Here is a 12,548-nt window from a genome sequence, read left to right on the forward strand (position 1 = left end):
ACATCAAAAATATCAGTTTTTTGTCACACAATCACGGCTGTAAGTTGACCTGAAAATTATATAAATATCCAGTGGTTTCACACTTACAAATGTTGAAACGTAGCAGCCTTGTCACCTCCACCCCCTGATATAACAGTCCTGTCATAAGTATGTCATGTGAACATGATATGACATGCTTTGTATAAAAACAATATGATACATATACATATACATGACATATACAGTGGTTGGCAGAAACATTAACTGCCAAAATTGTGTTCTGACAACTGGGTTTCTCAAGAGTTAGGTTGGGGAGGCGGGTGAGAATGTCTTTTTTTTCTATAATTTGGGTGAACTGACCCTTTAATTAGGAGTCCTTACTGTTGACTTCTGCTCACAACAACAGTTTAGAATTTAAAAATAGAATCATCTCTCTTTTGTTGAGTTCGACAGCTTTTATTCCTCCCAGAAAGTATGGGAAGCATCTTGGAGAAAAGCTCGTTTCAAGTGCAAATGTTCATTTTCTGATTTGTGTGCTTTTAAAGAACAGATGTGCTAAGCTGCTGTTACAAGACATCATGTTCAGAGGGGGAGTCAGAGGGAGAGAAAGAGAGAGAGAGGTGAGAAATACAAGCTTGGAGAGGAAGAGAGGCGAGGAGAGCAGCGCTGAGAAAAAACAGAGTGGTGTTAAAGGCTGCTTGTCTCTTCTCGGGCCGCACTTTCTCATTCATCTAATCGTCTGAGGTCTCATCTGAGCATTTCTGTCTGCCAGCGCGACGGCAGCTGGGTTATCGCTCTCCACTGGATGCCTTCTACTGACGCAGTCTGCTGACAGCACAGAGATGACAACCTGAACAAAAGGTTGCATGTGTATCAAACCATTTGTCTGACTGTATTGATCGAGCCATTTGTCTGTCCGAACCCACTATTGAGCAGCCTGTTAGCTGTGGGGAATATGTGCCCAGTGAAAATGAGAGTACAAAAGAGAGAGAATAGACCTGACTGTTAATGTGATCATTATTGAAAGGTGATGAGCAGCAGAGAGAAAAGTGGGAGGGCAGAGACGGAGGGAGGGGACGGGATTAGAGTGAGCACTACACCCTCTCCTCTTCACCACTTCTCAAGTACAAGCCAACAAAGCCTCCACATCAGTGTCATTCATCAGCCACAGCCTCTCAGTTACACAACTTGTGCGTGGCATGTGTTTCCTCTTTGAATGTGAGCCCATTCATAGAGAGAGTCCACATCTGACTGTGTCTGCTCCAGCTGTGGTGGTGCTTGCGTGGTGTGTGTCTGAGTGTGTGTGTCACACTGAATAGAGGGAGAGGGGGGAGAGAGAGAGAGAGAGAGAGAGAGAGAGAGAGAGAGAGCGGACAGGCTCAGAGGGAAGATCTCGGGGGCAACAGATCTGGTTTGCTCGGCTGGAAGACCAAACACAACGGGATGGATTTCTGCATGACGTGAACGCTGGTGAGGAAGAACAGCTGCCTCACACACAAAAAAGGTCTGTAACTATTCCTTCCTTTTCAACCAATTTCAGATGTGTGCTGCTGATGCTTCAGGCTTATTTTGTATTTATTTAAATGACTTGTTTTCAAATTGTTTTTAAGAGAGACAGAGCTGGGATGGTTTGGATCTGATCTGTGAGAGGGGATCCCTGCTGGATACAAAGAGCTATTACTGACCTCAAATCTCTCTTTTTAGTTGCCAGCAACTTTATTCAGTGCGTTATCTCTGCCTGCAGAGCACTAGTGAGAGAACAAACACAGTTACAGAGAGGGAAGATGAAGTGCTAAAATGAAGGAAGAGAATTGAGACTTGCCGGAAAGGATAAAAGGTAGGGAGGGGAAGAATTCATGCCATTCACCAACTTGGGAAATAAGCGGGGCTTCCTGGGTGGCGGTTGAGAAAAAGAGGGAAGGAGAGAGTGATGAGTGAAGCAATTGTACCCGAAAAAAAGGGAGGAGGGTGTAAAAAAAAGTGTCCTTTCAGGGCAGTGAGAACAAGAGCAGGGGTTGTTTGTGTTTTAAAAATGATGTATGACTCACCCCCGTTCATCATCACAGACACAGAGTGGGCACGAGCTGCAGGCAGACAAACAGTATCGGATTTATTGGCAACTGCTTTCAGAAGTATCAGGAGTAATTAACAGATATGAGAACGAGGTGTAAAAATACACTTCACCACAGGGATGAACTGAAAGGCGCACACACACACACACACACACACACACACTCACACACACTCAGACATCAAAGCAAAAGAGCTCATTATCTACACTGGCCACTGACCAAAAAACCTCACAAAACTTCCTTTTTTATAATTATAACTACTGCTCAGGTTTTAACTCGGGTCACCTTCCTGTCAGTTGCACCTTTGAGAACTTGCCCCCATCTGGCTTTTTGGAAAATCCTCACCGAACATCTGAGAGAATGAGATGACAACCAGGCAGCGGGCTCGACCCCTGCTGCAGCTTCGAGTGTTCTCAGGTGCGCTGTGAGATTTTGTCATTCAAATGTAAAGGCGATGAATAAAAACATTAGTTTATTGTTTTGGAGACTCATTTGAATTCCGTCTCTTTATCTAAATTTGCAGTCTTGGCATACATACAGGAACTTGGATTTATATGTGTATTTTTTTCTTTTAAAGTAAATGTTGAAACAATCCAAACTGCAGAGGGTTTTTTTGGTCTCTCCAAAAAAATGAAAAAAGAAAAAACTGGGAAAATGGTTGAGAGCTTGTGACGCATATTGCAAACTTCTCTTTCTTCATACTTTCATCATTCCTGCATATCTATGACCCCGATGAGGGTTATCTTTGGTATTTGGGGCTGCAGAGGAGATTTGGAATTCACGCTGTTGAGCCTCAGGTCTGCTTTCAGCTGATCTGGCTCAGAATATGAGATATTTAGCACATTTGAAATTCAGGCTGCTCTTATCTCCTGGCAATCTCTTGTTGGAGCTGGAATTGTACGTGTGCTCGTCTTGCGTAGTGTTTAAATGTGTATGCATGTGAATGACTTCTGCCATTGGCTCAGCTCGTCACGTCTGTTCGGGCATGTGTTATGAACACAGTGAGGAAAATGTATGCACACACACACACACACACACACACACACACACACACACACACACACACACACACACACACACACACACACACACACACACACACACACATTCAAAAGATGTCCAAATGCCATGACATTTTGCCACATGTGGCTCGTGTCCATTATTCATGAAGTGAGGAGCGAATACCAGAACGGAGCACACAACAGAATGCGTCTCTCTGGGAAGTTAAGGCTTGGGTAAATATTTGCATATGCTGCATGCATGGACTGTAAATATTCCAGTAATGGCCAGGGGTATTTTCTGTCCCTGAACGAGATCGCAAAGGTTTTAATTAGAAACAGTAGAGAGGTCCAAGGCTGTCTATGTTTGGCCGTGAATGGACTAGTTATTGTTAATTTTGAATAGAGCTTTATGAAAAAAATAATACATTTTACAAACAAAGCCATAAAATCAGGCTGACCTGGATCTTCTGAATAAATCCATGGATAGATTAAATGCGGTTTAGCTCGACCAAACATCAAATCTCTAAAACCTCATCTCTTAAAACAAACAGTTATTACTATACTCTTGATTTTATTGACATATTTTCATAACATTTATGCACCTTTAGAACATTAAACTGTGTGCAGCAAAGACTATCATTTAAAGGACACCTATTATACTTTTACAGTTTTTTTCCTTTCCTTCCAGTTCTTGTGCATGTAAAAGGTCCTGAAAATTAAAAAGCCCAAAGTCCGCGCCTACAGCCGCTCCTCTATCCCACAGAAAACACTGCTCCTGAAGTGCCTGAAACGCCTCGTTAGTAGTCCCGCCTTTAATTCTCCAAATTCTTGACATCACACTACGTCGCCTTGTCACATATTTGCATAACTTGTGCCTATATTCACAGTAGAAGTGAGGCTAACCGGAAGGTGAAAACATGATAGAGCCGACCGGAGAGACGGGGAGGGATGCTGGCTCAGGCTTGTGTGAGCTGACCAATGAGAGCAGACTGGGTATTAGGAGGGGTCCTTCAAGAGACAGGAGACAGTGCTGCCGGACTGGACAGGACAAGAAAACTGATGGATATTTGTAAACCCATTCTAGTAGTGACCCAAAATAAAATTATGTCTCTTTTAAAGTAGAACGGCACTCAGTAGAGTGCATAACTTCATCAAGGTTCACAAACAGTCCCCTTTAATAAAATCAAGCCTAATGCAATATCAAATAAAACATTAAAATCCACTAAATGTGGATTTTATTTAGATCCGCCACCTAAATACACCAGATTCACAAAAAAAAAAAAAAATCAAGATCAAAGCATTATTCCCTCTTACATTGTTCACTTATCTCACAATATTAAAGAAAGTGAGAAAAATTCTGTCCCTTTATCCGGTACGCACCAAAAGGTTAATGAGGTCTTTTCTGGGCCAAGACCCATCCTCCTTCCAAGTTTTGTGGAAATCAGTTCAGTAGTTTTTCTGTAATCCTGCTGACAAACCAACCAAACAACAACCAAACAGACGCGGGTCAAAACATAACCTCCTTGGCGGAGGTAACAGAACAAATGTCGGGCAGTATTTAAACCCACAGTATACAAAAGACTTTGTAGAAGTACATATAAGGTGACAAGACTGTGCGAAGACACTGTAGACAACAAGAGCGCAGGATATTTATGTGGACAGAACACGCTTTATGAGACGAATTGTGCCAAATATACATTGACGGCACTGACAGTGAGGAAGATTAAGGCGATGATGAGAAATTGAAGGAGGGTGGGGGGGGTAAGAAACAGATTGAGAAAGTGGAGCAGAGGAAGCTTTACGGCACAATGTCTCAGGAGGAGTTTTGCTGAACGAACTCCACCAGCAGAGGAGGAGATTGTTTGAGGAGTGACGTGTGGAGACTGTGCAGCTCAGGATGGAGTTTGATCAGGACAAAGGGGAGCTTTGGGAGTCAAGGCTCAATGTCTATAGATACAGACTGGAGGAGGACAAAACATATGCTCAGGTCAAGACCAAACAAGCAAAGGTGGAGAATGCTTTGGAACTCAAGAAGAGAAATTTGCTCTGGGCAGCCTTAGGAGTGTGCAGCTGAGATAGCCAAGGATGTAGAGAATATATCAAAAGCTCTTGACATAGCCGAGAGGGCAATGCTGCCATTGAAAAAGCTGAAATACATAATCAGAGAAAAGTCATAGCTGAGGGAGAGCACTTCTACGCTCCAGGCTCAGAGACCCAGGAGGAAACAGGAGAATAAGGAGGCTGCAGTATCAAAACGCCTGAACTCCACATGCCCTGACTGGGAGTGAGGACAGGAAACTGCTTCTGTGTTAAGTTATTGAAGAAGGAAGGAGATGTAAGTCAAGTCAAAGAGCCTCTGGTGATGTCCAATCTTAGGGAATGGTGCCGACTCTGGAGGACCGGTCAGGTGTTTGCCCCTGACTGGTACCAGCAGCTTCTATCATCCTGTCCAACATCAGAGGGAAGTGAAGGAGCCTCTGACATCCCAATTAAGTTTGAGGCTGAGCATGACTCCTTGCTCCTGTGAGATGGAGGATGACAGGAGGAAGTTGCAGCTGTACATGGTGTCTATTCAGCCTTAAAGAACAGTGGGAAGCTACAATATCAGCTATTGTTTTAAACAACTGCAGATTTCACCACCTTGGCAGAACCCGACTTTGCCTAACTCCAGCTTATAGAAAATGGGCAAAGAGGTGGAGCTGAGGCGAGCCAAATACAAACTGGTTACTAAGGCCTAGTCCACACGAACAAGGGTATTTTTAAAACACATTCTTTTTCTTCCTCCTGTTTAAAAAAAAATCCCGTCCACACCTATGGTATGAAAATGCATGCTGTCAAGTTCGCCAAAGCAACAGGTAGCGATATAACCTCTACTGTAAGGTCAGCTGTAAGCTCCTTGCGCTTTTTGCATGAGTTTGAGTTACCTGAGTTACCCCAAACTCCTCATGAGCTGTTAAATAGTGAGCAAAATCAGACACTGAGTGTCTCATCTTCTCCCCATCTCCTTTCTGTAACTTCATGAAGTTAAGTATAGTAAAGTTAAGTAGTCAAATAAGAGATAAGTACTGTTACAGTGGATTTCAGCAGCCAGCTGAAAAGCAAGACTGAAGATAAATCTACTTGTTAATCCTGAAAGTTTCAAACATAAACTCCATGCTCTCCCCGACTTCATGTGTTTATTTTTTCAAGAAGCTCGGGGCTCTGCCCAGGGCTGTCTGCTCAGCAGCTCCAGCAGTTGTCTGCCAGTTAACGGGGTCGCTCGTTAATCCAAAACACCAGCGTCTGTCCCTCCACTCCTGTCTTTTAGTACAATTAACCACGCAGCAACCTATATTATTTGTCCAATATTTGCATTAATTCTCAAAAGGCATCAACACCATACATGGTAGAGAGGTCAAGATTAGTGACTGGGATTAGCTCAGGGCTAGCTGTCACTCAAAGCAAATAATATACAGAACCATTTCACAATGTTTACCATTTGACAACAGAGGTCCAACTAAAGTCTGTTATGACAAAAGGTCCAGTACTACACAAAGGGCCAGTACTCCGAAGGTCCAATACAACAGAGAGCCGGGACTATGAAGGGCCGTTACAACAAATGTCCGGTACTGCAAAGGTCCTGTACGACAAAGCACCGGTACTATGAATGTCTGGTATAGAAAAAGGTCCAGTACAACCAAAGTTAGGTACGACAAAGGTCTGGTACAACAAAGATCTGGTACTATGAAGGGGCCGGTACTATGAAGGTCTAGTACTACCGAGGCCCGATACTACGAGGGTCCGGTACAACAAAGATTTGGTACAACGAAGGTCCGGTACAACAAAGATCCAGGACTACAAAGGTCTGGAGGTCTGGTACAACGAAGATCTGGGACTATGAAGGTCCGGTACAACAAAGGTCCAGTACGCCCGTCACTTCTACTCTTAGTTTCTATATTTGTTCTGGGAGGCATTGGCAGTGGATCTATTCAGTAGTTGAGGACATGTTTGAAAAATGGCTTAACAGTTTCAATAAGAGAGGGCAGTGACACTTGTTGGCAAAGGTTTTGGGTAAAGCTTGATGGAGGCAAACTAGAGAGTAACCATGTGGATGTGTTGATCATAAGGAAACGTACAATGTAGAAGATTGTTCACATGGAGACAAGAATAAACTCAGATCTCTGTCTTACTACCTCAACCACATAAAAAAAAAAGACATTTTAAACATTTTAATTTTCCTCAATAAAGGCACACCATTTTTCCAATTAGCCTTTGGTGTACTCTCTATTACAGTTCTGGCTATTCCTAAAGAAAATAACTACGGGTATTTATTGCACGTAGGCGGGTGTGTGTGCGTCTGACCTCTTCAGCCTCAGCGGGACTGCGTGGCCTGCCCTCTTAAAGTAGATTAGCTTGAAAAAAGAACCGAACATACCTTGTTGCCTGGATACAAAAAGCATCATTAAGCCCAATTATCAGCCTCTTCAGCTCACAATGAACAAGCTTCATCACAGATTTCAAAACAACATATCATTAACGACAGCAACCTATACTGCGCAGGAAAGAGTGGGAGGGTAGTGACAGGAGCAGGACAGTGGATAAGATGAGGAAAGAGGCAGCAGAGTAGAGGAAACACGAGCAGAGGGATGTAGAGCGAGCGAGCAGGCAGGGGTTCAGAGTCACCTTCATGACTGACGCATTTTGAGCACAAATTACAAAGAGAAACATTGAGGTGGGATTGGGAGCTGCAGAAATTACCTGTGGATTTTTTTCCCACTCATGGAAATGTTGCTAATAAACATGAAATCCATTAGTGTCGCATTATCTCAGCAATTAAATAAATGAGCGTTGATTGAGTGAGAATGGCGACAAACAGCCAGATAGAAAAGACAAATAGAAGACGGAGAGGAGGAGGAGGGCAGAGCGTTGTATGTGCAGTGAATATTAATCCCTCAGCTCAACAAGTCTCTGCAGACAAAGAGACAATATAAGTCAACAAAAGTGGAAAGTCATTTTTTCGCTGGGCTGGAGGACCACTGGGAGTCCTTTAGAAAGAAAACAGAGTCGGGGCAAGAGAGCAATCACAGAAAGAGAGCGCTGCGTAACTCATCCCCTCTCATTATGCCGTATCTCCCTAAAGGTACAGATGGCTGTAAATTAAAGAGAGCAGGGTTCTTGTCAAATGTGCCATCCAGAGAGAGACAAACGCAGAGAATGGGAAAGAGAATGAAAGGAAGTGAATGAGCTGGGGGTTAAGGGACAGAGCGGCTTGCTTCAGCTTCAAAAGCTACCTCACTCAGTACGAGATCAAGAAAAGTTACCGGTGCCGACATTGACGTTCGTTAGCGGCTCACAATGAAATCCTGGCTCCAAACTGGTGCAACACATTTAATTATATGGGAGAGTAACATATCACCTCAACAGTGCTGCGAAAGACTTTTACTGTGTAAGAATGGGCCATCTGTCCTAACAAATAAGGGTTGGACAGCTTACCACCAGAGCTAGCTGCTAGCCAGTAGTTAGCTCAGTTAGCTGTGCAGCTAGCGGCCCGGTCCCTAGCTCTTTCTAACCCAAACAAGTGTTCATAGTGTTCAGTAGACATTTACCTGGGCTTTATTTAACAACGGATCCGGGTCCATGGGATTTTGAAATTTAATTGCTCAAGCTAATTGCTAATCGCTAACAGCTACATAGTCTGCTATTCGCTAATGGCTACAACACATACACACATCCCAGCCTTGCTTCTTTACAACCCAAACAAATGTTTATAGTGTTAAGGAGGTGTCAACATTTTACTGTTTTAATCACGTTAAAACAGTGATTTTAACCACTGTTAATGACAACACCTTCACTTTATTGTTAATTTCTTGAGCTAATTGCTAATCGCTAACATGTACAGTACAATCTGCAAATTGTCATTGGTTCCAACACACATACATACCCAAGCGCTGCCTGAAAACACCTTTCCAACCAAATCAAAGTTTTACTACTTTGATACTGTATTTAAATTGATCTGAACATATCTACAGTGCTACAGACTACATTTGCACAACTACAAATTTTGAAACGAGGGCCTTCTAACGCACATTGTAGTGTTTTCTAAACCAGTCTTTATATAATATAACGTAGTTATTACGGCTCACAGAGGAGGTAGGCTACAACGAATATAGCCTCCCATGACTGCAGCCTAATGTGCCCTGGGACACATATGGTCCATGGTGAAATGCATTACCATAAAAAGGAGAGGAAGTAGAGGAGGGCAGGCGGATAAGAGAGAAACGAGCACACACCACTGAGGCGACGACCATGTGCTGACCTCCAGCTTTCATCCTGGTCAAGGTCTGTTATTCCTCCCTTTGAAGTGTCTTTCTCTGCTGTCATAGATCAAGTCAAGACACAAGGCCTGCATCACCCGAACACAAAGCAGCCCCCAGTCCGTCTCTCACCAGGACCGCGAACGCTTGTCGATGCTCGGGCACGTCTTGCAGTCATGCAGTAATTTGCGCTGGAAGATTATTAGCAGTTTAATATGCGGTGGAGGAGGGCCGGCTCTCAGCTGTCTTTGTGAAAGCTGATTATGAGGACTTTAATTTCATCAGATAAGGATGCCTTCATTTATGAGCATATGCGACTGCAGGCGCCGAAAAGCCTGACAGGTATTCAAAGAGACAAGCACTCCCCCTGCTGTTCCTCCTCATTACAGTCTGGTCAGAGCGGCCCTCTGAATCTGTCAAGCTCTCTGACTTTGCCATGTGAATGACTTTTAATAACGCTGATGAGCCCAACGGACCGGGGCCCATGGGGTTATTTGGTGATTGGCAAGAAATTCATCCTTAAAACTCATACATTTTCTCTTTAGACTAACTTTAAGTGATCACAAGTATATTCTGTTTATAGTGTAATGTGCATCTTTATTCATCAGTCTATGAAATACCCTTAATCATGTTATGTACTACTTTTTATAATCTCCTCAGCCCTAAACAGAAATGTGTTCTGCAGTTTAATGCCAGATGCGAGGTTAACCATCTGGGGCAATGCAATAAAAAGATTTTCTTTTGTATTTCTGAGTCAATTTGTAGGTTCTTAATTTTCCTGAACTCTCCCATCTGGTGCGCCGAGGGGGCGAAAATAAATGATTATTAAGTCTGTTCTGCATCTAGGGCTCTTGAAGTAAATTGTTGGCCCTGAATCAAATTTGCAGAATTGCTCTCTGTCTTCCTCTTAATCTCTGCCAAAGCTGAGGATGTGGGTGAAAGCTCTTTTGTCAGCAAGTGATCTGACAGTCTGAATCGTCCTGGAGGGACGAGCTGAACCTCTGGGAGCTTCATCAGACAAAAGAGAATTTCTCCTGCAGGTCGTTTGAATTATTGATGTTGAAGTTTTGTAGTTTCCAGATAAACTCAAGTCACTCATCTTTCTTTTTCTCTCTCATGCAAATCTACGCCAAACATCAGCCAGGATGTCGGGGATGGACGTCCTGTTGGTGGACCATAACGACACCGCGCTCCCTCCAGTAGACAACGGGACCTTCCTCCGTTTCTCCCCGACCTCTGCTTCGACGTCGGCGGCCGCCTCGTCGCCTGGGCGTCCGGGCAACGTCTACGTTTACGTGTGGCTCTTCCTCGGCCTGCTGGTGTTCCTGCTGACGCTGCTCATCATCTCCCTCCACAGGCTGAAGAACATCATCTCCTCCTCCTCCTCGGTCCCCGACTGCAGCAGCGAGGGAGGCAGCTCTTTCACCAACATGGAGATCTGCAGCATCTCGTCTCAGAGGTCCACCATGTCCTCGCTGTCCACCTGAGGGGGGGATGTGAGGCCATCACACTTATACTGAGAAAGACAATGTGATGTACAGGTGTTGAAGGGTGAGGGAGACTCTGTGGCCTCTTTCAACAGTTAAAACAAATGAACCTGAGTGACTGCTGTCCAATGAGGAGCTATTATCTTTCCTCAACATTCATCTCTTGCTGTACTTGTCATATTCATTGTAGAACAAATAGACTTTCGGCTTTCGTGTGATGCTTCGTCCAGCATGTCTCATTCCAGTTCTGAATTACAATATTATTAAAAGACCCTTACTTTGTACAGATATGCATGCTTCTGCCTCGGCTGTTCAGTCAGGCTTTGGGATGCTGTAACTCCAACAAACTGTACTCGCACAATATTTCTTCATGATTCCTCTGGAAAAAGGAGATTACCCGAGTCACCTTGCTGTGGATGTAATGGTGAGAAAGAAATGAGGGTTGTGTCTTACACTGCTGACAGGCAAGTCAGCCTCTGACAGACCAGGTCAGAAGTGGCAAAAACAACAAGATGAAATTCTGCTCCTGAGAGACAGGTCTACCAGCGTAAAGGATTACCCTCTCCTCCCTGTCAGGCTCACATGGCGTCTGATCGCCGTCTCCATAGTGACTGAAGCGTGAGAGCTCCGTGCAGCTGTCAGCCGTGTCTGTACTCCGGGATAAAGCTGCAGCAGCCGGATGGCTCTGCTTGGAAAAGACGTCATTTTTTATTTTAATACTGTGAGCGATGTAGCTTCTTTGACGTGGCAACAAAAAATACAGCGCACAGTCGGAACGGATGATGTGAAAGAGGCTCATTCATCTCTGTAACGCAAGATTCAATAACAGAGCGGTGGTGATGGCACTGCAAGGAGTCAGATCTGCCTGTGTTCTTCTTCACAAATCCTCTTTGTTCTCACGTTAATCTTTTCAGGTGATGGTACTCTATCAGCCACACTCTTTGGTTTGGAGTCTGCTGGAAAGCTTTAAATCATGAAAATTGGCACAGGGAGTCACAGAACATAATATTTGAAAACCCTCGCTCTGCTCCAAGTTTACTCACAGCATCTACTGTACAACCCTGATTCCAAAGAAATGGGACGCTGTGCAAAACATAAATAAAACAGAATGGGATTATTTGCTGATCATCTTTTGACACCGACTCAAATGAAAACAGCACAAAGACGACACATCTTGTGTTTTTTACGGCATCAACTTCATAGATTTGTGTAAATATGTGATTATTTTGAATTTGATGCCTTCAAGATGTTTCAAAGAAGTCTGGACAGGGGAAACAACACCTGTTTGGATCATTCAACAGGTGAAAGGGTGAACTGGTCCTCGAAAAGCTCAGTCATTCACATCCAGGATGGGGTGAGGTTCAACATAATTGTATCAAGGCTATCACTCCTCGGGAACACATTCTGTTTTGATTTACACGACGTCCCAGCTTCTTTGTAACGTTGTTCTATTAGGCAGAGTTAGAACTAGACACTAGATTATAGATTGTAGATCTTTACTGTTTGAGTTTGTTATGTACATTTAGCCAAACACATTGGAGGATAAAAGCAGTCAAATCCAGGAATTACAGCAACATTATATAACTTTTTCACTTTACAATAACAGCTTGAAAATCATTTGATGGTACAGTTTCTTGTAATCAGGTGAAGGTTGTCTCTGTCACAGAGACTCTGTAAATGACTGCCTTGGGAATGTAGGTGGATGGACCCAAACAA

The 12,548-nt window shown here is 43.6% G+C and overlaps 1 protein-coding gene across 1 annotated transcript; it reads left to right on the forward strand.

Annotated features, from left to right (window-relative positions):
* The first annotated feature begins 1,408 nt into the window (after positions 1-1,408).
* LOC141007472 (serine-rich and transmembrane domain-containing protein 1) lies at positions 1,409-10,861 on the forward strand. Its single transcript, XM_073479836.1, has 2 exons — positions 1,409-1,483; positions 10,486-10,861. The coding sequence occupies exon 2, from the start codon at positions 10,491-10,493 to the stop codon at positions 10,830-10,832; it is 342 nt and encodes a 113-aa protein (XP_073335937.1). The 5' UTR covers positions 1,409-1,483; positions 10,486-10,490; the 3' UTR covers positions 10,833-10,861.
* Positions 10,862-12,548: the final 1,687 nt, after the last annotated feature.

Source organism: Pagrus major, chromosome 13 (assembly GCF_040436345.1).
Source record: "Pagrus major chromosome 13, Pma_NU_1.0".
Classification (NCBI taxonomy): domain Eukaryota; kingdom Metazoa; phylum Chordata; class Actinopteri; order Spariformes; family Sparidae; genus Pagrus; species Pagrus major.